Below are 24,129 nucleotides of genomic sequence, written 5' to 3'. Positions count from 1 at the left end.
ATGACCTTTGCTTTAAGAACTCAACAGGAGAGAGGTCAGGACTACTGGGAGAAATGGGTTTCATACTTGGAAAAGGTCTAATTCAAAGATGCCAATGTAACTAATATGATGATATGATGATGAAGGTATGAAGTGCACTGTGACTGCCAGATCATTTTTGTTCTTTTATTTTACTTTATTTGTACTTTCTTTGTGTTCCTACAATAAAAACAAAGTATATAAAAAAGAATGTGTTCTCAACTGACTTTCCTAGTTAAATAAAGGTTAAATAAAATAAATAAAAATATGAAGTAGTTCTAAAATCCCAGATGCAAAAGATAATGGGTAAAAAACGATTGGAACAATTACCGGGTTTTATGGGTATATGACAAGTCCACTGTGCCGGAATATAGTGATTCACACTGAAAAAGTTGCCAACACTTCAGGGTGCAATCAAGAAGCAACTCAGGGGCAAGCTACAAAAATTACGTGCAAGTTGCGACGCACTTAGCCGTGCTACGAGTGGTCTGAGGCAATCGGTAAATAACGAGCGTTTTCATGTACAACATTACTAACGATGATTTTGGGACACAGCTCGGAGATTTAACGAGGCTCCTAAGAAGATTCTAACAATGAATAAGCATTAAGATGCTTTTGTGAAACCGGGCGCTGGTTCCTCTCAGTTTCCTTTCTAGGGAGGCAAGGTAAAACATGAATCCAGCTAAACTGAAAAAGTAAAAATTATTCTACCCAGATAAATTGTTCTTGGAACATTTTGTAGTCTACAGAGTTGCAGTAGCATTATTCAGCCACCGAATTTCGCTATCGGCCTGTTTAACATCAGAACCATAGCCCCCTTTCATTACAGTCATATGCTTCCCTCTGTAAGGAAATCATCAAGTCTCTGTGGCGCAATTGGTTAGCGCGTTAGACTGTTAATCTAAAGGTTGGTGGTTCGAGCCCACCCAGGGACGGTTGACTTTTTAGAATTTTGAGCCTGACTTGCTACAATGTGCTACAATACTATTAAATCCACATTTTGGAAAATAGTCCAAAATGTACCAGTACTAGATCAATGTGACGCTATATACAGGGAGTACCAGTACCAGATCAATGTACAGAGGTATGAGGTATTTGAGGTAGATATGTACATGAAGGCAGGGTAAAGTGACTAGACATCAGGATAGATAATAATAAGGTATTTGAGGTAGATATGTACATGAAGGCAGGGTAAAGTGACCAGACATCAGGATAGATAATAATAAGATATTTGAGGTAGATATGTACATGAAGGCAGGGTAAAGTGACTAGGCATCAGGATAGATAATAATAAGGTATTTGAGGTAGATATGTACATGAAGGCAGGGTAAAGTGACCAGACATCAGGATAGATAATAATAAGGTATTTGAGGTAGATATGTACATGAAGGCAGGGTAAAGTGACTAGGCATCAGGATAGATAATAATAAGGTATTTGAGGTAGATATGTACATGAAGGCAGGGTAAAGTGACTAGGCATCAGGATAGATAATAATAAGGTATTTGAGGTAGATATGTACATGAAGGCAGGGTAAAGTGACTAGGCATCAGGATAGATAATAATAAGGTATTTGAGGTAGATATGTACATGAAGGCAGGGTAAAGTGACTAGGCATCAGGATAGATAATAATAAGGTATTTGAGGTAGATATGTACATGAAGTCAGGGTAAAGTGACTAGGCATCAGGATAGATAATAATAAGGTATTTGAGGTAGATATGTACATGAAGTCAGGGTAAAGTGACTAGGCATCAGGATAGATAATAATAAGGTATTTGAGGTAGATATGTACATGAAGTCAGGGTAAAGTGACTAGGCATCAGGATAGATAATAATAAGGTATTTGAGGTAGATATGTACATGAAGGCAGGGTAAAGTGACCAGACATCAGGATAGATAATAATAAGGTATTTGAGGTAGATATGTACATGAAGGCAGGGTAAAGTGACTAGGCATCAGGATAGATAATAATAAGGTATTTGAGGTAGATATGTACATGAAGGCAGGGTAAAGTGACTAGGCATCAGGATAGATAATAATAAGGTATTTGAGGTAGATATGTACATGAAGGCAGGGTAAAGTGACTAGGCATCAGGATAGATAATAATAAGGTATTTGAGGTAGATATGTACATGAAGGCAGGGTAAAGTGACTAGGCATCAGGATAGATAATAATAAGGTATTTGAGGTAGATATGTACATGAAGTCAGGGTAAAGTGACTAGGCATCAGGATAGATAATAATAAGGTATTTGAGGTAGATATGTACATGAAGTCAGGGTAAAGTGACTAGGCATCAGGATAGATAATAATAAGGTATTTGAGGTAGATATGTACATGAAGTCAGGGTAAAGTGACTAGGCATCAGGATAGATAATAATAAGGTATTTGAGGTAGATATGTACATGAAGGCAGGGTAAAGTGACTAGACATCAGGATAGATAATAATAAGAGTAAAATAAAGAACAGAGAAGCAGCAGCATATGATGAGTGTAAAAGTGAGTATGTGTGTGTGTGTGTGTGTTGTGTCGGTATGCGCGTGTGTGTTGTGTCGGTATGCGTGTGTGTGTGTTTTGTGTCGGTATGCGTGTGTGTTTTGTGACGGTATGCGTGTGTGTGTTGTGTTGGTATGCGTGTGTGTGTTGTGTCGGTATGCGTGTGTGTGTTGTGTCGGTATGCGTGTGTGTGTTGTGTCGGTATGCGTGTGTGTGTTGTGTCGGTATGCGTGTGTGTGTGTTGTGTCGGTATGCGTGTGTGTTTTGTGTCGGTATGCGTGTGTGTGTTGTGACGGTATGCGTGTGTGTGTTGTGTTGGTATGCGTGTGTGTTTTGTGACGGTATGCGTGTGTGTGTGTGTTTTGTGTCGGTATGCGTGTGTGTGTTGTGACGGTATGCGTGTGTGTGTTGTGTCGGTATGCGTGTGTGTGTGTGTGTTGTGTTGGTATGCGTGTGTGTTTTGTGACGGTATGCGTGTGTGTGTGTGTTTTGTGTCGGTATGCGTGTGTGTGTTGTGTCGGTATGCGTGTGTGTGTTGTGTTGGTATGCGTGTGTGTGTTGTGTTGGTATGCGTGTGTGTTTTGTGTCGGTATGCGTGTGTGTTTTGTGTTGGTATGCGTGTGTGTTGTGTTGGTATGCGTGTGTGTTTTGTGTTGGTATGCGTGTGTGTGTGTTGTGTCGGTATGCGTGTGTGTGTTGTGTTGGTATGCGTGTGTGTGTTGTGTCGGTATGCGTGTGTGTGTTGTGTCGGTATGCGTGTGTGTGTGTTGTGTCGGTATGCGTGTGTGTGTTGTGACGGTATGCGTGTGTGTGTTGTGTTGGTATGCGTGTGTGTGTTGTGTCGGTATGCGTGTGTGTGTTGTGACGGTATGCGTGTGTGTGTTGTGTCAGTATGCGTGTGTGTGTGTGTTGTGTCGGTATGCGTGTGTGTGTTGTGTCGGTATGCGTGTGTGTGTTGTGTCGGTATGCGTGTGTGTGTTGTGTCGGTATGCGTGTGTGTGTGTGTGTTTTGTGTTGGTATGCGTGTGTGTTTTGTGTCGGTATGCGTGTGTGTTTTGTGTCGGTATGCGTGTGTGTTTTGTGTTGGTATGCGTGTGTGTTTTGTGACGGTATGCGTGTGTGTTTTGTGACGGTATGCGTGTGTGTGTTGTGTCGGTATGCGTGTGTGTGTGTTGTGTCGGTATGCGTGTGTGTGTTTTGTGTTGGTATGCGTGTGTGTTTTGTGACGGTATGCGTGTGTGTTTTGTGACGGTATGCGTGTGTGTGTTGTGACGGTATGCGTGTGTGTGTTGTGTCGGTATGCGTGTGTGTGTTTTGTGTTGGTATGCGTGTGTGTTTTGTGTCGGTATGCGTGTGTGTTTTGTGTCGGTATGCGTGTGTGTTTTGTGTCGGTATGCGTGTGTGTTTTGTGTCGGTATGCGTGTGTGTTTTGTGTCGGTATGCGTGTGTGTTTTGTGTCGGTATGCGTGTGTGTGTTGTGTCGGTATGCGTGTGTGTTTTGTGTCGGTATGCGTGTGTGTTTTGTGTCGGTATGCGTGTGTGTGTTGTGTCGGTATGCGTGTGTGTTTTGTGTCGGTATGCGTGTGTGTTTTGTGTCGGTATGCGTGTGTGTTTTGTGACGGTATGCGTGTATGTGTTGTGTCGGTATGCGTGTGTGGGTATATGTAGTGTATGTGTATGGGCCTGGTGTGGGCATGTCACTGTAGTGTGTGTGAGTGTGTATATGGTGTGTATACAATGAGTATACCAAACATTAGGATCACCTTGCTAATATTGAGTTGCCCCCCCTTTTCCCTCAGAACATCCTCAATTCATCGGGGCATGGAGTACAAGGTGTCGAAAATGTTCCACAGGGATGCTGGCCCATGTTAACTCCGATCCTTCCCACAGTTGTGTCAAGTTGGCTGGATGTCCTTTTGGGTGTGGGCCCTTCTTGATACACGGGAAACTGTTGAGCGTGAAAAACCCAGCAGTGTTGCAGTTCTTGATACAAACCGGTGCGCCTGGCACCTACTACCATACCCCGTTCAAAGGTACTTAAATCTTTTGTCTTGCCCATTCACCCTCTGAATGGCACACATACACAATCCATGTCTCAAGGCTTAAAAATCCTTCTTTAACCCGTCTCCTCCTCTTCATCTCCACTGATTGAAGAGAATTTAACAGGAGACATCAGTAAGGGATCATAGCTTTCACCTGGATTCACCTGGTCAGTGTGTGTGATGGAAGGAGCAGGTGTTCTTAATGTTTTGTATACTCAGTATATACAGTGGAAGCTCAATTTCAAGTATCATAGCAAATGGTCTGTATACTTATGTAAATAAGGTATTTCTGTTTTCTATTTGCCAAAAAAATTCATTCGCAAAACAAAATCAAAAAACCTGTTTTCGTTTTGTCATTATGGGGTATTTTGTTTAGATTGCTGAATATTTGTATTATTTAATCCATGCTACAATAAGGCTGAACGTAACAAAATGTGGGAAAAGTCAAGGGGTCTGAATACTTTCTGAATGCACTGTAGTCTAGTCCAGGGGTCTCCAACTTTTTCTAGCATGAGCGCTACCTTTAAAAAATTTAACATGTCATGAGTTACAATTTTTTTTCTATCTTTCAAATAGGCACATTCTTCTCTTCTCCCCTGTAACTGTTCCCCGGGTCCTTAGTGTACTAGATTAAGTAGTACACTATGTTTTCTGTCAATATACCTGGTAAAATAATGACTATTAAACAACTAAGGGAGGCCCTATAAAATCTGTTTTTCTTCTCCCCAAAATCAGTTTTATATTTTCCCAAATTATATTTTCCGTTTTTTTTTCCTGGTTTTAGATTATTACTTTGGTTTTCACTCAAAATCACAGTTGTTCATAGAGAAACAGTGAAATGGGAAGCTCATATCAACTTTTATTGGTCACATACACATATTTAGCATATAGCACATAACATATAAATATTAGGATGAGCAATGTCGGCGTGGCATTGACTAAATACAGTATATACATATGAGATAAGTAAAGCAGTATGTTAACAGAGCTAGAAATAATTATTATGTTGCCAGCAAGCTACAAGAACCCTACATAAATGCTTCTATAATAGTGTTGCTATTAGTCCCATATGGTCTAGCGGTTAGGATTCCTGGTTTTCACCCAGGCGGCCCGGGTTCGACTCCCGGTATGGGAACACCATTTTTTTCCATCAATCTATTGTTTTCGCACTGTGATATTTAGAATTTTATGGAAATATTTCATATATTTAATGAAAGAGTGTCCATTTCCATTCAGCAAAACCATATAAAAAATCAAATTGGTTAGCCATCATCATCTAACGTGGGTCACGGTGAATTACCGTACTCCTAGCAGCAGGATATTATCATAGAGCTTCTAAACCAAGAGGCGCAGCATCGCGAGATTTAACGAACGCTTTCGAAAAAGACCATACAAACCGGGTTTGGGATTTGAGAAGGCAATGGCCGTTTTCGAGAGGATCAAAACCACAATGTATCATGGAAAATCGACTCTGCCGCTTGAGCATGCTTTTGCGGCACAGTCGATAGCGCGCCGGAATTCGGGCTAGAAGGTCGAGGGTTCGAGACCTGCTCCCTGCCTGTATCATTACACTGGTGTCGGAAGTGATCGGACCTTGCATCCACGACAGTGCGTGTGCTTGGCCGATGAGCGCGTTCCTGTAAGACGTAGAGTCGAGAGGACGTACTCGTGGAAAGGAGGGAGTAGTGTAACGACCCTTGATTTATAAGCGCGGAAATCGACTATGCGGCTCGAGCATGCTTTTGCGGCACCGTCGATAGCGCACCGGACTTCGGGCTAGGAGGTCGAGGGTTCGAGACCTGCTCCCTGCCTGTTTCATTACACTATTATGAAACGCCGACTTTGTACCTATGTTTGTCCTCTGTAGTCGGCTGCCTTTCTTTGTTTGCTGAATCAATACTTTTTCAATAAACATTGAATGCAACCACCGACTGTTTCCTTTTTGAGATTCAATTGTCACATGCACATTTGCGCTGAGTTGCCATCTTAGAGCAAGAGCAATGAGCAAACTGTTGGTGGTTGTATTTGATTAACGATTGTTTAAAAAAAGTATGGGTTTAAATCATTTAAAAAATATTTAAAAATATATATTTATTTTTTTAAGGGTAGGGTTCTTGTATAAATATGTGTGTGTGTTTTCGGCTCCACTACGTTGGTGAAGTCAGAGAGGAAGAGGAAGAGAGGCCCAACTCAGCAGAAAATCTGTCTCCCTCCTTTACTCCGTGTCTCATATACAGGCTTTATCACAACCGGCCGTGTTTGGGAGTCCCATAGGGCGGCGCACAATTGGCCCAGTGTCGTCCGGGTTTGGCCGGTGTAGGACGTCATTGTAAGTAAGAATGTGTTCTTAACTGACTTGCCTAGTTAAATAACGGTCATTAAAAAATATATATATATATGTATATATATATAACATTTTGAATGAGTTATCCACATTGCAATGTTTTGAAATTCGGGCTTTTATTTTGAAGGTTTATTCAAGCCATACAGACGTGACGTCATCATTTGTGCTTCTAGTGATCCCCTCACATGACCAGAAAACGGAAGTGGCATTTGAAGCCTCGTAAACAATCGCTCTCCGACTGTCTCTTTCAAACAAACCGTGATACAAACGCCTAGATTATAAGAAAACCACTATTTAATCGTGTTTTATCTAGATCTAAGTTGGGATAGTCACCGGGATCTCTGCTCGTCGAACTGTGAGACGGTAGGAGAGAGAGCGAGAGAAACAGAAACAGATAGAGAGATGGGTCTGTCAGAGAAAGAAGAGTGTGTCTTGTTGGATAAAAAGCTGCTTGTCTTTATGGACCAACTGGAGCTGCTGGAGGAGAAACGAGAGAGACTCAACTCACTAATAGAACAGGTATAGGATGGAAATTATATGATGTATCAAGGGCTAGACTGTCTTTGATGACTTGATCAGGGGCTTTATATTGTGGCTTTACATTGTGTGTGTGTGTGTGTGTGTGTGTGTGTGTGTGTGTGTGTGTGTGTGTGTGTGTGTGTGTGTGTGTGTGTGTGTGTGTGTGTGTGTGTGTGTGTGTGTGTGTGTGTGTGTGTGTGTGTGTGTGTCTCTCTCTCTCTGTCTGTCTGCTCGTGTTACAGGGATGGTTCTCCATGTCCAAAGCGAGGTATTCGATGGGCAACAAGCAGGTGTCTGCTCTGCAGTATGGGAGTGAGATGGAACCTCTGGTCCGAGTGCACACCAGGTGAGTGGTACCTCTGGTCCGAGTCCACACCAGGTACGAAGAAGATGCGCTTAGCCAAAGACTGTATTAACCTTATAGACTATCTATAACCAGGGATGCAAACTAGTCACCTTTCAGCAAAATTCGCCGTTTTGAATCCAAAATGTGTGACCTACGAGATTCGTGTAGATCTGATGAGAAACGTTTGGCGGTGGGATTTGGATCACTACTAACTGTAAGCGAACGAGTGATCCGCGTTTGGAGTAATACTGGCTGCTGTATCCAAGGCTCAGCCAATATACTGGCTGCTGTATCCAAGGCTCAGCCAATATACTGGCTGCTGTATCCAAGGCTCAGCCAATATACTGGCTGCTGTATCCAAGGCTCAGCCAATGTACTGGCTGCTGTATCCAAGGCTCAGCCAATGTACTGGCTGCTGTATCCAAGGCTCAGCCAATATACTGGCTGCTGTATCCAAGGCTCAGCCAATGAACTGGCTGCTGTATCCAAGGCTCAGCCAATATACTGGCTGCTGTATCCAAGGCTCAGCCAATATACTGGCTGCTGTATCCAAGGCTCAGCCAATATACTGGCTGCTGTATCCAAGGCTCAGCCAATGTACTGGCTGCTGTATCCAAGGCTCAGCCAATATACTGGCTGCTGTATCCAAGGCTCAGCCAATATACTGGCTGCTGTATCCAAGGCTCAGCCAATATACTGGCTGCTGTATCCAAGGCTCAGCCAATATACTGGCTGTTGTATCCAAGGCTCAGCCAATGTACTGGCTGCTGTATCCAAGGCTCAGCCAATATACTGGCTGCTGTATCCAAGGCTCAGCCAATATACTGGCTGCTGTATCCAAGGCTCAGCCAATGTACTGGCTGCTGTATCCAAGGCTCAGCCAATATACTGGCTGCTGTATCCAAGGCTCAGCCAATGAACTGGCTGCTGTATCCAAGGCTCAGCCAATGTACTGGCTGCTGTATCCAAGGCTCAGCCAATGTACTGGCTGCTGTATCCAAGGCTCAGCCAATATACTGGCTGCTGTATCCAAGGCTCAGCCAATATACTGGCTGCTGTATCCAAGGCTCAGCCAATATACTGGCTGCTGTATCCAAGGCTCAGCCAATGTACTGGCTGCTGTATCCAAGGCTCAGCCAATATACTGGCTGCTGTATCCAAGGCTCAGCCAATATACTGGCTGCTGTATCCAAGGCTCAGCCAATATACTGGCTGCTGTATCCAAGGCTCGGCCAATATACTGGCTGCTGTATCCAAGGCTCGGCCAATATACTGGCTGCTGTATCCAAGGCTCGGCCAATATACTGGCTGCTGTATCCAAGGCTCAGCCAATATACTGGCTGCTGTATCCAAGGCTCAGCCAGTCATTCACATAACAACAGAATGCAGCACCCGACTGAAGAGAGAAGAGAACCAATTTGCTAGTTACAGAATCAGCATGTGCTCTGGAAAGACAGCAGCAGTGTGCAAAGGCAGTTTGCCAGTTACAGCAGCGCGTCCCCTGAACGATAACGAAGAGGTAGGTGAGAAGCCTGACCACGGAGACGGGGGTGAGAAGGTTACAGCAGCGCGTCCCCTGAACGATAACGAAGAGGTAGGTGAGAAGCCTGACCACGGAGACGGGGGTGAGAAGGTTACAGCAGCGCGTCCCCTGAACGATAACGAGGAGGTAACGTTAGGTGAGAAGTCTGACCACGGAGACGGGGGTGAGAAGGTTACAGCAGCACGTCCCCTGAACAATAACGAAGAGGTAGGTGAGGAGTCTGACCACGAAGACGGGGGTGAGAAGGTTACAGTAGCACGTCCCCTGAACGATAACGAAGAGGTAACGTTAGGTGAGAAGCCTGACCACGGAGACGGGGGTGAGAAGGTTACAGCAGCACGTCCCCTGAACGATAACGAAGAGGTAACGTTAGGTGAGAAGCCTGACCACGGAGACGGGGGTGAGAAGGTTACAGCAGCACATCCCCTGAACAATAACGAAGAGGTAGGTGAGAAGCCTGACCACGAACGGGTTGAGAAGGTGATGAAGCCAACTCCATTTTGAAAGTTTGAGGTGAGGAAGAAAGTGTGGTGGAAAAAGTATTGTTAGCATTGTTTAGTATCTTGCTATAGTAGCTGGATCCAATTATCTGTCAGCTAACAAGAGTAATGTTGAGCAACATTAGCCAACTTATCTGAACAAATAATTGAGTCTATTGTTTGAAAATGAGCTGGCTAATAAAGTCAGAAAGCTAGCTAGCTAACGTTACAACATCAGATGAGCTAACGTTAGTAACCTAACCAATTCGCTATAGTATTAACCGGTACTCCTTGCCGTTCCTCAAGTATTAACGCGTTAGTTGTTTAATGGACCTTAGCAATCTGTGTGAAATATTAACTAAACTCAGCAAAAAAAGAGACGTCCCTTTTTCAGGACCTTGTATTTCAAATATAATTCGTAAAAATCCAAGTAACTTCACAGATCTTCATTGTAAAGGGTTAAAACACTGTTTCCCATGCTTGTTCAATGAACCATAAACAATTAATGAACATGCACCTGTGGAACGATCGTTAAGACACTAACAGCTTACAGACAGACGGTAGGGTAATTAAGAAAGATGCCCAGGGTCCCTGCTCATCTGTGTGAACGTGCCTTAGGCATGCTGCAAGGTGGCATGAGGACTGCAGATGTGGCAAGAGCAATAAATTGCAATGTCCGTACTGTGAGACGCCTAAGACAGCGCTACAGGGAGACAGGACGGACAGCTGATCGTACTCGCCGTGGCAGACCACGTGTAACAACACCTGCACAGGATCGGTACATCCGAACATCACACCTGCGGGACAGGTACAGGATGGCAACAACAACTGCCCGAGTTACACCAGGAACGCACAATCCCTCCATCAGTGCTCAGACTGTCCGCAATAGGCTGAGAGAGGCTGGACTGAGGGCTTGTAGGCCTGTTGTAAGGCAGGCCCTCACCAGACGTCACCGGCAACAACGTTGCCTATGGACACAAACCCACCGTCGCTGGACCAGACAGGACTGGCAAAAAGTGCTCTTCACTGACGAGTCGTGGTTTTGTCTCACCAGGGTTGATATTCGTGTTTACCCTTCCTGCAGGCTCATCCTGACATGACCCTCCAGCATGACAATGCCACCAGCCATACTGCTCGTTCTGTGCGTGATTTCCAGCATGACAGAAATGTCAGTGTTCTGCCATGGCCAGCGAAGAGCCCGGATCTCAATCCCATTGAGCACGTCTGGGACCTCAATGGGATTGAGATCAATTATGCCAACAAACGGTATCATGATCTGCTGGCACATTGTAGAACAAATGTCCACAGGCAGAAAATGTAATAATGTGTAGTGTAGCCCAAAGATATTGCTTTCGTTGTGTTGAATTTGACAGTAACACTTGTGTGTGAGTGAGGGGGGATTATTAAATGTTTTACTCAGTTAAGGTTATTTTTGCACACATGTAGCCTTGTGCACTTGATCGATGTCTACTATTGTGGCCACTATAATAGAGCAACAACACAATGCCTGTTTGTTTCATCCTGTTTCTACCTTAAGATGTTTTTTTTCTCCTAAATTCAATATTTATATGTGTGATGGTCACAAGTGTTCTATTATAAAGGCTGTCATGGTAACAAGCCTTCTATTATAAAGGCTGTCATGGTAACAAGCCTTCTATTATAAAGGCTGTCATGGTAACAAGCCTTCTATTATAAAGGCTGTCATGGTTAACTGTAATATTAGGGTATTGTTTTTTCTCAAGACTTGAGTGTCATTTGCAGTAAAGTCTAGGTAACAACATTGGATTGCTTTCTTTACATTTTTTAGCCATGAGTTAGGTTCACGTGAATCACTTTATTTTACACACAGAGACTGATCATGTAGATCATATTTTAGTTGAAACCTACATTTACCCCTAGCAGGGATTTTTCGCATGCAAAACAAAAAGTGTCACCTTTTTGGGCCCTCACCAGTTTGCATCCCTGACTATAACTTGGCTACATCTATACAATATAACTTTATTTAGGCTGTCAGTACTCACCATTCAATGGACTCAAACTTCCAAGGCATGTCTGTTTATCAACTCTGTGCACTGTGTGGTAGAGGGTGTATGTGGGATAATAATGATGTTAGTGTGCCATAGGACTCTGGAGAGTGGTGAGGCCGAGTTCCAGACAAAGAGAAGAACGCTGAAGTGTCCTGAAGAGAGACAGGTGGAGGACATTGGACCTAAAGACAAGGAGGGTAATGGAGCGCCACTGACTAGTGTAGGCTGTGTCTTCTCCATATGCCAACTACAGGCCTTTAAAAGGGATAGGTCAATAGTACTGTATACGGTGCATTCAGAAGGTATTCACACCTTCCAACAGACCCTCAGTACTTTGTTGAAGCACCTTTGGCAGCGATTACAGCCTCGAGTCAAATCAAACTTTATTTGTCACATGCGCCGAATTCAACAAGTGTAGACCGTACTGTGTAATACTTACTTACAAGCCCTTAACCAACAGTGCAGTTCAAGAAGAGTTAAGAATATATTTACCAAATAAACAAATGTAAATTATAATAAAAAGTAACACAATAAAATAACAATAACGAGGCTATATACAGGGGGTACCGGTACCGAGTCAATGTGGGGGGGGAGTACAGGTTAGTTGAGGTAATTTGTACATGTAGGTAGGGTTGAAGTGACTATCCATAGATAATAAACAGCGAGTAGCAGCAGTGTGCAAAACCAATGGAGGGGGGGCGTCAATATAAATAGTCCGGTGGCCATTTGATTCATTGTTCAGCAGTCTTATGGCTTGGGGGTAGAAGCTGTTAAGGAGCCTTTTGGTCCTAGACTTGGTGCTCCGGTACCGCTTGCCGTGCAGTAGCAGGGAAAACAGTCTATGACTTTGGTGACTGGAGTCTCTGACAATTTTATGGGCCTTTCTCTGACACCGCCTATTATATAGGTCCTGGATGGCAGGAAGCTTGGCCCCAGTGATGTACTGGGCTGCTCGCACTACCCTCTGTAGTGCCTTACGGTCAGATGCTAAGCAGTTGCCATATCAGGCGGTGATGCAACCGGTCAGGATGATCTCGGTGGTGCAGCTGTAGAACTTTTTGAGGATCTGGGGACCCATGCCAAATCTTTTCAGTCTCCTGAGGGGGAAAAGGTTTTGTCGTGCCCTCTTCACGACTGTCTTGGTGTGTTTGGACCATGATAGTTCGTTGGTGATGTGGACACCAACGAACTTGAAACTCTCGACCCGCTCCACTACAGCCCCGTCGATGTTAATGGGGGCCTGTTTGGCCCGCCTTTACCTGTAGTCCACGATCAGCTCCTTTGTCTTGCTCACATGCTTGAAACATGTAGGTATTACAGACTCGGTCAGGGAGAGGTTGAGAATGTCAGTGAAGACACTTGCCAGCGCATGCTTTGAGTACACGTCCTGGTAATCCGTCTGGCCCCGTGGATTTGTGAATTTTGACCTGTTTAAAGGTCTCGCTCACATCGGCTACCGAGAGCGTTATCACACAGTCGTCCAGAACAGCTGGTGCTGGTGCGAGCATAAAAGGCATTTAGCTCATCTGGTAGGCTTGTGTCACTGGGAAGCTCGCGGCTGTGCTTCCCTTTGTAGTCCGCTATAGTTTTCAAGCCCTGCCACATCCGACGAGCGTCAGAGCCGGTGTAGTAGGATTCAATCTTAATCCTGTTTTGACGCTTTTCTTGTTTGATGGTTCGTCTGAGGGCAAAGCGGGATTTCTTATAAACGTCCGGATTAGTTTTCCCACTCCTTGAAAGCGGCAGCTCTAGTCTTTAGCTTGATGCGGATGTTGCCTGTAATCCATGGCTTCTGGTTGGGATATGTACGTACAGTCACTGTGCCGACTACGTCGTCAATGCACTTATTGATGAAGCTGATGACTGAAGTGGTATACTCCTCAATGCCATTGGATGAATCCCAGAACATATTCCAGTCTGTGCTAGCAAATCAGTCCTGTAGTGTAGCATCCGTGTCATCTGACCACTTCCGTATTGAGCGAGTCACTGGTACTTCCTGCTTTAGTTTTTGCTTGTAAGCAGGAATCAGGAGGATAAAATTATGGTCAGATTTGCCAAATGGAGGGCGAGGGAGAGCTTTGTACGTGTCCCTGCGTTTGGAGTAAAGGTGGTCTTGAGTTGTTTTTCCTCTCGTTGCACATGTGACATGCTGGTAGAAATGAGGTTAAACGGATTTAAGTTTGCCTGCATTAAAGTCCCCGGCCACTAGGAGCGCAGCTTCTGGATGACCATTTTCTTGTTTGCTTATGACCTTATAGAGTTGGCTGAGTGCGGTCTTAGTGCCAGCATCGGTCTGTGGTGGTAAATAGACGGCTACAAATAAGATAGAATGGTCTACAGCTTATCATAAGGTACTCTACCTCAGGCGAGCAATACCTCAAGATTTCTTTAATAGTAGACGTGCACCAGCTGTTATTGACAAATAGACACACACCCCCGCCCCTCGTCTTACCAGACGTAGCTTCTCTGTTCTGCCGGTGCATGGAAAATCCCGCCAGCTGTATATTATCCGTGTCGTCGTTCAGCCACGTCTCGGTGAAACATAAGATTTTACAGTTTATAATGTCCCGTTGGTAGGATAATCTTCCAATGATTGCACGTTGGCCAATAGAACAGATGGCAATGGGAGTTTACTCTCTCGCCTACAAATTCTCTGAAGGCAGCCCGACCTCCGCCCCCGTTTTCTCCGTCTTCACGCAAATGACGGGGATTTGGGCCTGTTCCCGGAAAAGCAGTATATCCTTCTCGTCGGACTCGTTAAAGGAAAAAGCTTCTTCCAGTTTGAGGTGAATAATCGCTGTTCTGATGTCCAGAAGTTATTTTCCATCATAAGAGACTGTAACATTATGTACAAAACAAGTTTTAAAAATAAGTTACAAACAACGCAAAAAAAACTAGCAAAATAGCACAGTTGGATAGGAGCATGTAAAACGTCAGCCATCCTCTCCGGGCGCCAGTCTTCTTGGGTATGATGCTACAGGCTTAGCACACCTGTATTTGGTGAGTTTCTCCCATTGTTCTCTGCAGATCCTCTCAAGCTCTGTCAGGTTGGATGGGGAGTGTCGCTGAACAGCTATTTTCAGGTCTCTCCAGAGATGTTCGATCGGGCAGAGCTTGAGGGGGATAAAACAATTCATCCATTTTTCGAATAAAGCTGTAACGTAACAAAATGTGGAGGGGTCTGAATACTTTCTGAATGTAGCATTACTGAGAAATCAGTTTATATTGAATTATTTGGAGTTATGTCTTGGAATCGTTAACTTATGGATACTTGTTAGTGCCACTGAATGCATTTAAAATATTGATGGGAGACTCTGTTACGGAGGAATGGAAATTGTTTTTTTTAGGCTGGATCATGTTGTTGTATTGGTGTATGTTTTAATTATGTAATGTATTGATTGTTGCTGCCTTCTTTGCCAGATCACCCTTGAAAGGCCCAGCATGTCCCCAGACACTCTCATTTGTTGACTTCTGTAACCGAAAAAGCCTTGGTTTCATGCATGTTAACATCAGAAGCCTCCTCCCTAAGTTTATTTTACTCACTGCTTTAGCACACTCCGCCAACCCTGATGTCCTTGCCGTGTCTGAATCCTGGCTTAGGAAGGCCACCAAAAATTCTGAGATTTCCATACCCAACTACAACATTTTCCGTCAAGATAGAACTGCCAAAGGGGGAGGAGTTGCAATCTACTGCAGAGCCCAAACAGTTCGAGCTTCTAATTTAAAAATGTTATCTCTCCAGAAATAAGTCTCACCGTTGCCGCCTGTTATAGACCCCCCTCAGCTCCCAGCTGTGCCCTGGACACCATATGTGAAATGATTGCACCCCATCTATCTTCAGAGTTCGTTCTGCTAGGTGACCTAAACTGGGATATGCTTAACACCCCGGCAGTCCTACAATCTAAGCTAGATGCCCTCAATCTCACACAAATTATCAAGGAACCCACCAGGTACAACCCTAAATCCGTAAACATGGGCACCCTCATAGATATCGTCCTGACCAACTTGCCCTCCAAATACACTTCTGCTGTTTTCAATCAGGATCTCAGCGATCACTGCCTCATTGCCTGCATCCGCTATGGGTCCGCGGTCAAACGACCACCCCTCATCACTGTCAAACGCTCCCTAAAACACTTCTGCGAGCAGGCCTTTTCTAATCGACCTGGCCCGGTTATCCTGGAAGGCTATTGACCTCATCCCGTCAGTCGAGCATGCCTGGTCGTTCTTTAAAAGTAATTTCCTCACCATCTTAAATAAGCATGCCCCTTTCAAAAAATGTAGAGCTAAGAACAGATATAGCCCTTGGTTTACTCCAGAGCTGACTGCTCTCGACCAGCACAAAAACATCCTGTGGCGTTCTGCACTAGCATCGAATAGTCCCCGCGATATGCAACTTTTCAGGGAAATCAGGAACCAATACACGCAGTCAGTCAGGAAAGCAAAGGCTAGCTTTTTCAAACAGAAATTTGCATCCTGTAGCTCTAACTCAAAAAGGTTTTGGGACACTGTAAAGTCCATGGAGAATAAGAGCACCTCCTCCCAGCTGCCCACTGCACTGAGGCTAGGTAACACTGTCACCACCGATAAATCCACGATAATCGAGAACTTCAATAAGTATTTCTCTACGGCTGGCCTTGCTTTCCTCCTGGCTACCCCAACCCCGGCCAACAGCTCCGCACCCCCCGCAGCTACTTGCCCAAGCCTCCCCAGCTTCTCCTTCACCCAAATCCAGATAGCAGATGTTCTGAAAGAGCTGCAAAATCTGGACCCCTACAAATCAGCCGGGGTAGACAATCTGGACCCTCTCTTTCAAAAAGTATCTGCTGTCATTGTTGTAACCCCTATTACAAGTCTGTTCAACCTCTCTTTCGTATCGTCCAAGATCCCTAAAGATTGGAAAGCTGCCGCGGTCATCCCCCTCTTCAAAGGGGGTGATACTCTAGACCCAAACTGTTATAGACCTATATCCATCCTGCCCTGCCTTTCTAAAGTCTTCTAAAGCCAAGTTAATAAACCGATCAATGACCATTTCGAATCCCACCGTACCTTCTCCGCTGTGCAATCCGGTTTCCGAGCTGGTCACGGGTGCACCTCAACCATGCTCAAGGTCCTAAACGATAGCATAACCGCCATCGATAAAAGACAGTACTGTGCAGCCGTCTTCATTGACCTGGCCAAGGCTTTCGACTCTGTCAATCATCGTATCCTTATCGGCAGACTCAACAGCCTTGGTTTCTCAAATGACTGCCTCGTCTGGTTCACCAACTACTTCTCAGATAGAGTTAAGGTTGTCAAATCGGAGGGCCTGTTGTCCGGACCTCTAGCAGTCTCTATGGGGGTACCACAGGGTTAAATTCTCGGGCCGACTCTTTTCTCTGTATATATCAACGATGTCGCTCTTGCTGCGGGTGATTCCCTGATCCACCTCTACGCAGACGACACCATTCTGTATACAGTCGTGGCCAAAAGTTTTGAGAATGACACAAATATTAATTTCCACAAAGTTTGCTGCTTTAGTGTCTTTAGATATTTTTGTCAGATGTTACTATGGATTACTGAAGTATAATTACAAGCATTTCATACGTGTCAAAGGCTTTTATTGACAATTACATGAAGTTTATGCAAAGAATTAATATTTGCCGTGTTGACCCTTTTTTTTTCAAGACCTCTGCAATCCGCCCTGGCATGCTGTCAATTAACTTCTGGGCCACATCCTGACTGATGGCAGCCCATTCTTGCATAATAAATGCTTGGAGTTTGTCAGAATTTGTGGGTTTTTGTTTGTCCACCTACCTCTTGAGGATTGACCACAAGTTCTCAATGGGATTAAGGTCTGGGGAGTTTCCTGGCCATGGACCCAAAATATCGATGTTTTGTTCCCCGAGCAACTTAGTTATCACTTTTGCCTTATGGCAAGGTGCTCCATCATGCTGGAAAGGGCATTGTTCATCACCAAACTGTTCCTGGATGGTTGGGAGAAGTTGCTCTCGGAGGATGTGTTGGTACCATTCTTTATTCATGGCTGTGTTCTTAGGCAAAATTGTGAGTGAGCCCACTATCTTGGCTGAGAAGCAACCCCACACATGAATGGTCTCAGGATGCTTTACTGTTGGCATGACACAGAACTGATGGTAGCGCTCACCTTGTCTTCTCCGGACAAGCTTTTTTCCGGATGCCCCAAACAATCGGAAAGGGGATTCATCAGAGAAAATTACTTTACCCCAGTCCTCAACAGTCCAATCCCTGTACCTTTTGCAGAATATCAGTCTGTCCCTGATGTTTTTCCTGGAGAGAAGTGGCTTCTTTGCGGCCCTTCTTGACACCAGGCCATCCTCCAAAAGTATTTGCCTCACTGTGCGTGCAGATACTCACACCTGCCTGCTGCCATTCCTGAGCAAGCTCTGTACTAGTCGTGCCCCGATCCCGCGGCTGAATCAACTTTCGGAGACGGTCCTGGTGCTTGCTGGAATTTCTTGGGCGCCCTGAAGCCGCCTTCACAACAATTGAACCGCTCTCCTTGAAGTTCATGATGATCCGATAAATGGTTGATTTAGGTGCAATCTTACTGGCAGCAATATCCTTGCCTGTGTAGCCCTTTTTGTGCAAAGCAATGATGACGCACGTGTTTCCATGTAAATAACCATGGTTGACAGAGGAAGAACAATGATTCCAAGCACCACCCTCCTTTTGAAGCTTTCAGTCTGTTATTCAAACTCAATCAGCATGACAGAGTAATCTCCAGCCTTGTCCTCGTCAACACTCACACCCGTGTTAACGAGAGAATCACTGACATGATGTCAGCTGGTCCTTTTGTGGTAGGGCTGAAATGCAGTGGAAATGTTTTTGGGGGATTCAGTTCGTTTGCATGGCAAAGAGGGACTTTGCAAATAATTGCAATTCATCTGATCACTCTTCATAACATTCTGGAGTATATGCAAATTGCCATCATACAAACTGAGGCAGCAGACTTTGTGAAAATTAATATTTGTGTCATTCTCATAACTTTTGGCCACGACTGTACATCTCGCCCTTCTTTGGACACTGTGTTAACTACATATTCGTTGCCAGACCCACTGGCTCCAGGTCATCTATAAGTCTATGCTAGCACGCGCTCCAGCAGCTATATCTCACTGGTTGTCCCCAAAGCCAACACCTCCTTTGGCCGCCTTTCCTTCCAGTTCTCTGCTGCCAATGACTGGAACGGATTGCAAAAATCGCTGAAGCTGGAGACTTCTATTTCCCTCACTAATTTTAAACATCAGCTATCTGAGCAGCTAACCGATCGCTGCAGCTGTACATAGCCCATCTGTAAATAGCCCACACACCCAAACTACCTACCTCATCCCCATATTGTTTTTATTTACTTTTCTGCTCTTTTGCACACCAGTATCACTACTTGCACATCATCTGCTCATCTATCACTCCAGTGTTAATTTGCTAAACTGTAATTACTTCGATACTATGGCCTATTTATTGCCTACCTCCTCACGCCATTTGCACACACTGTATATAGACTGTCTTTTTTTCTATTGTGTTATTGACTGTACGCTTGTTTATTCCATGTGTAACTCTGTGTTGTTGTTTGTGTCGCACTGCTTTGCTTTATCTTGGCCAGGTCTCAGCTGTAAATGATAACTTGTTCTCAACTAGCTTACCTGGTTAAATAAAGGTGAAATAAAAAATACAAGAAATAAAAAGACCCCTCATCTGACTGTATGTGTGTTGGACCTACAGGTGTGAGGAGAAGAGTGAAGACGCAGGAGGTTCCAGAGATAGACCAGAGTGACAACAATGATCCGTGGACAGAGACCGAGCCGGCTCCTTCCTCCAAGCCTGAACCCAACCCCCAGCAGGACCCACTGAAGTGGTTTGGAATCCTGGTGCCTCAGACCCTGAAACAGGCCCAGGCCTCATTCAAACAGGGTAGGCTCCTGTCTGTCTGATATGCTGGATGAAACAAGTTAGGGTCTGTCTGGTAGGATGGATGAAACAAGTTAGGGTCTGTCTAGTAGGATGGATGAAACAAGTTGGGGTCTGTCTGGTAATATGGGTGAAACAAGTTAGGGTCGCCTTCCGTCTTCCAGTATGGATGAAAAATAAAACATTTCCCTTCTCTGCCTTCTCCCCCCTCTCCCTTGTCCCCTCTTTCCCACCTCTCCTTTGTCCCCCTCTTCACCACCTCTCCCTTGTCCCCTCTTCACCACCTCTCCCTTGTCCCCTCTTCACCACCTCTCCCTTGTCCCCTCTCCCTTGTCCCCTCTTCACCACCTCTCCCTTGTCCCCCTCTTCACCACCTCTCCCTTGTCCCCTCTTCACCACCTCTCCCTTGTCCCCTCTTCACCACCTCTCCCTTGTCCCCTCTCCCTTGTCCCCTCTTCACCACCTCTCCCTTGTCCCCCTCTTCACCACCTCTCCCTTGTCCCCTCTTCACCACCTCTCCCTTGTCCCCCTCTTCACCACCTCTCCCTTGTCCCCCTCTTCACCACCTCTCCCTTGTCCCCTCTTCACCACCTCTCCCTTGTCCCCCTCTTCACCACCTCTCCCTTGTCCCCCTCTTCACCACCTCTCCCTTGTCCCCCTCTTCACCACCTCTCCCTTGTCCCCCTCTTCACCACCTCTCCCTTGTCCCCCTCTTTCCCACCTCTCCCTTGTCCCCTCTCCCTTGTCCCCTCTTCACCACCTCTTCCTTGTCCCCTCTCCCTTGTCCCCTCTTCCCCCCTCTCCCCTGTCCCCTCTTCACCACCTCTCCCTTGTCCCCTCTCCCTTGTCCCCTCTTCACCACCTCTCCCTTGTCCCCTCTTCACCACCTCTCCCTTGTCCCCCTCTTTCCCACCTCTCCCTTGTCCCCTCTCCCTTGTCCCCTCTTCACCACCTCTCCCTTGTCCCCCTCTTTCCCACCTCTCCCTTGTCCCCTCTTCACCACTTCTCCCTTGTCCCCCTCTTTCCCACCTCTCCCTTGTCCCCTCTCCCTTGTCCCCTCTTCCCCACCTCTCCCTTGTCCCCTCTCCCTTGTCCCCAATTCACCACCTCTCCCTTGTCCCCTCTTCACCACCTCTCCCTTGTCCCCCTCTTTCCCACCTCTCCCTTGTCCCCTCTCCCTTGTCCCCTCTTCACCACCTCTCCCTTGTCCCCCTCTTTCCCACCTCTCCCTTGTCCCCTCTCCCTTGTCCCCTCTTCACCACTTCTCCCTTGTCCCCCTCTTTCCCACCTCTCCCTTGTCCCCTCTCCCTTGTCCCCTCTTCCCCCCTCTCCCCTGTCCCCTCTTCACCACCTCTCCCTTGTCCCCTCTCCCTTGTCCCCTCTTCACCACCTCTCCCTTGTCCCCTCTTCACCACCTCTCCCTTGTCCCCCTCTTTCCCACCTCTCCCTTGTCCCCTCTCCCTTGTCCCCTCTTCACCACCTCTCCCTTGTCCCCCTCTTTCCCACCTCTCCCTTGTCCCCTCTCCCTTGTCCCCTCTTCACCACTTCTCCCTTGTCCCCCTCTTTCCCACCTCTCCCTTGTCCCCTCTCCCTTGTCCCCCTCTTTCCCACCTCTCCCTTGTCCCCTCTCCCTTGTCCCCTCTTCCCCACCTCTCCCTTGTCCCCTCTCCCTTGTCCCCTCTTCACCACCTCTCCCTTGTTCCCTCTCCCTTGTCCCCTCTTCACCACCTCTCCCTTGTCCCCTCTTCCCCACCTCTCCCTTGTCCCCTCTTCACCACCTCTCCCTTGTCCCCTCTTCACCACCTCTCCCTTGTCCCCTCTTCACCACCTCTCCCTTGTCCCCTCTTCGCCACCTCTCCCTTGTCCCCTCTCCCTTGTCCCCTCTTCACCACCTCTCCCTTGTCCCCTCTCCCTTGTCCCCTCTTCCCCCCTCTCCCCTGTCCCCTCTTTCCCACCTCTCACTTGTCCCCTCTCCCTTGTCCCCTCTTCACCACCTCTCCCTTGTCCCCCTCTTCACCACCTCTCCCTTGTCCCCTCTTCCCCACCTCTCCCTTGTCCCCTCTTCACCACCTCTCCCTTGTCCCCCTCTTCACCACCTCTCCCTTGTCCCCTCTTCCCCACCTCTCCCTTGTCCCCTCTTCCCCACCTCTCCCTTGTCCCCTCTCCCTTGTCCCCTCTTCACCACCTCTCCATTGTCCCCTCTCCCTTGTCCCCTCTTCCCCCCTCTCCCCTGTCCCCTCTTTCCCACCTCTCACTTGTCCCCTCTCCCTTGTCCCCTCTTCACCACCTCTCCCTTGTCCCCCTCTTCACCACCTCTCCCTTGTCCCCCTCTTCACCACCTCTCCCTTGTCCCCCTCTTCACCACCTCTCCCTTGTCCCCCTCTTCACCACCTCTCCCTTGTCCCCCTCTTCTCCCTTTGCCCCCCCTCTTTCTTTGCTCCCCCCTCTCCCCTGTAGTGGTAGAGTTGTCAGCGGAGATGGCTGCTCTCCAGTCTGCAGTCCTGACCACCAGACAACAGCTGCAGATGAAACAGAAGAGCAGGAGCCAGACCTCGGACCAGACGGACAGACTGACCTGACAGACTGACCTGACGACAGACTGACCTGACGATAGACTGACCTGACGGACCGACCGACCGACCCACCCACCCACCCTGACCCACCCACCCTGACCCACCCACCCTGACCTACCCTGACCTGACCTGACCAGATCATGGTTTAGCGTACACAGCCACTCTCTCCCACATAGTATAGTAGTGCACTACTTCTGTCTAGAGCCCTTTCATACAAAGACTGAGGGGGCTGCAACACCCCTGATAAATAAATAAAAAATATAGAAATAATCAAATCTACATCTTTTTTTATCACGAAATTTGTGATCTTCATTACGCCTGTATTAGCGGAGGGAAATACTCAAGATATACCCCTGCTACCTATACGTACATGTAGGTAGCAGGGGTAAAGATACGTTGAGGTAGATATGTACGTGTAGGTAATAGGGGTAAAGATACGTTGAGGTAGATATGTACGTGTAGGTAATAGGGGTAAAGATATGTTGAGGTAGATATGTACGTGTAGGTAATAGGGGTAAAGATACGTTGAGGTAGATATGTACGTGTAGGTAATAGGGGTAAAGATATGTTGAGGTAGATATGTACGTGTAGGTAATAGGGGTAAAGATACGTTGAGGTAGATATGTACGTGTAGGTAGCAGGGGTAAAGATACGTTGAGGTAGATATGTACGTGTAGGTAGCAGGGGTAAAGATATGTTGAGGTAGATATGTACGTGTAGGTAATAGGGGTAAAGATATGTTGAGGTAGATATGTACGTGTAGGTAGCAGGGGTAAAGATATGTTGAGGTAGATATGTACGTGTAGGTAATAGGGGTAAAGATACGTTGAGGTAGATATGTACGTTTAGGTAATAGGGGTAAAGATACATTGAGGTAGATATGTACGTGTAGGTAATAGGGGTAAAGATACATTGAGGTCGATATGTACGTGTAGGTAATAGGGGTAAAGATACATTGAGGTAGATATGTACGTGTAGGTAATAGGGGTAAAGATACGTTGAGGTAGATATGTACGTGTAGGTAATAGGGGTAAAGATACGTTGAGGTAGATATGTACGTGTAGGTAGCAGGGGTAAAGATACGTTGAGGTAGATATGTACGTGTAGGTAGCAGGGGTAAAGATATGTTGAGGTAGATATGTACGTGTAGGTAATAGGGGTAAAGATATGTTGAGGTAGATATGTACGTGTAGGTAATAGGGGTAAAGATACGTTGAGGTAGACGTGTAGGTAATAGGGGTAAAGATACGTTGAGGTAGATATGTACGTGTAGGTAGCAGGGGTAAAGATATGTTGAGGTAGATATGTACGTGTAGGTAATAGGGGTAAAGATACGTTGAGGTAGATATGTACGTGTAGGTAATAGGGGTAAAGATACGTTGAGGTAGACGTGTAGGTAATAGGGGTAAAGATATGTTGAGGTAGATATGTACGTGTAGGTAGCAGGGGTAAAGATATGTTGAGGTAGATATGTACGTGTAGGTAATAGGGGTAAAGATATGTTGAGGTAGATATGTACGTGTAGGTAATAGGGGTAAAGATATGTTGAGGTAGATATGTACGTTTAGGTAATAGGGGTAAAGATATGTTGAGGTAGATATGTACGTGTAGGTAATAGGGGTAAAGATACATTGAGGTAGATATGTACGTGTAGGTAATAGGGGTAAAGATACGTTGAGGTAGATATGTACGTGTAGGTAGCAGGGGTAAAGATACGTTGAGGTAGATATGTACGTGTAGGTAGCAGGGGTAAAGATACGTTGAGGTAGATATGTACGTGTAGGTAATAGGGGTAAAGATACGTTGAGGTAGATATGTACGTGT

At 46.0% G+C, this 24,129-nt stretch overlaps 1 protein-coding gene and 2 non-coding genes across 3 annotated transcripts; all 3 read left to right on the top strand.

The window, feature by feature from the left end:
• The first annotated feature begins 879 nt into the window (after positions 1-879).
• trnan-guu lies at positions 880-953 on the top strand. The gene has a single exon. It is a non-coding gene; the product is annotated as a tRNA-Asn (tRNA).
• Positions 954-5,617: 4,664 nt separating this feature from the next.
• trnae-uuc lies at positions 5,618-5,689 on the top strand. Its single transcript has one exon. It is a non-coding gene; the product is annotated as a tRNA-Glu (tRNA).
• An 829-nt stretch (positions 5,690-6,518) lies between these two features.
• On the top strand, positions 6,519-22,575 carry ccdc115 (coiled-coil domain containing 115). The gene is made up of 6 exons (XM_039011450.1): positions 6,519-6,883; positions 7,026-7,417; positions 7,660-7,763; positions 11,909-12,009; positions 19,547-19,735; positions 22,190-22,575. The coding sequence occupies exons 2-6, from the start codon at positions 7,301-7,303 to the stop codon at positions 22,309-22,311; spliced, it is 633 nt and encodes a 210-aa protein (XP_038867378.1). The 5' UTR covers positions 6,519-6,883; positions 7,026-7,300; the 3' UTR covers positions 22,312-22,575.
• The last annotated feature ends 1,554 nt before the right edge of the window (positions 22,576-24,129 follow it).

Source organism: Salvelinus namaycush, chromosome 16 (assembly GCF_016432855.1).
Source record: "Salvelinus namaycush isolate Seneca chromosome 16, SaNama_1.0, whole genome shotgun sequence".
Classification (NCBI taxonomy): Eukaryota; Metazoa; Chordata; class Actinopteri; order Salmoniformes; family Salmonidae; genus Salvelinus; species Salvelinus namaycush.
The sequence above is the reverse complement of the archived record's forward strand: the minus strand, read 5'-3'. Positions and strand labels throughout refer to the sequence as shown.

Coding starts and splice junctions, on each gene's coding strand:
- ccdc115 (XM_039011450.1), top strand. CDS start 7,301: ATGGGTCTGTCAGAGAAAGAAGAGTGTGTCTTGTTGGATAAAAAGCTG. Junction 7,764..11,908: donor CTGGTCCGAGTGCACACCAG/GTGAGTGGTACC, acceptor AGTGTGCCATAG/GACTCTGGAGAGTGGTGAGG. Junction 19,736..22,189: donor CCAGGCCTCATTCAAACAGG/GTAGGCTCCTGT, acceptor TCTCCCCTGTAG/TGGTAGAGTTGTCAGCGGAG.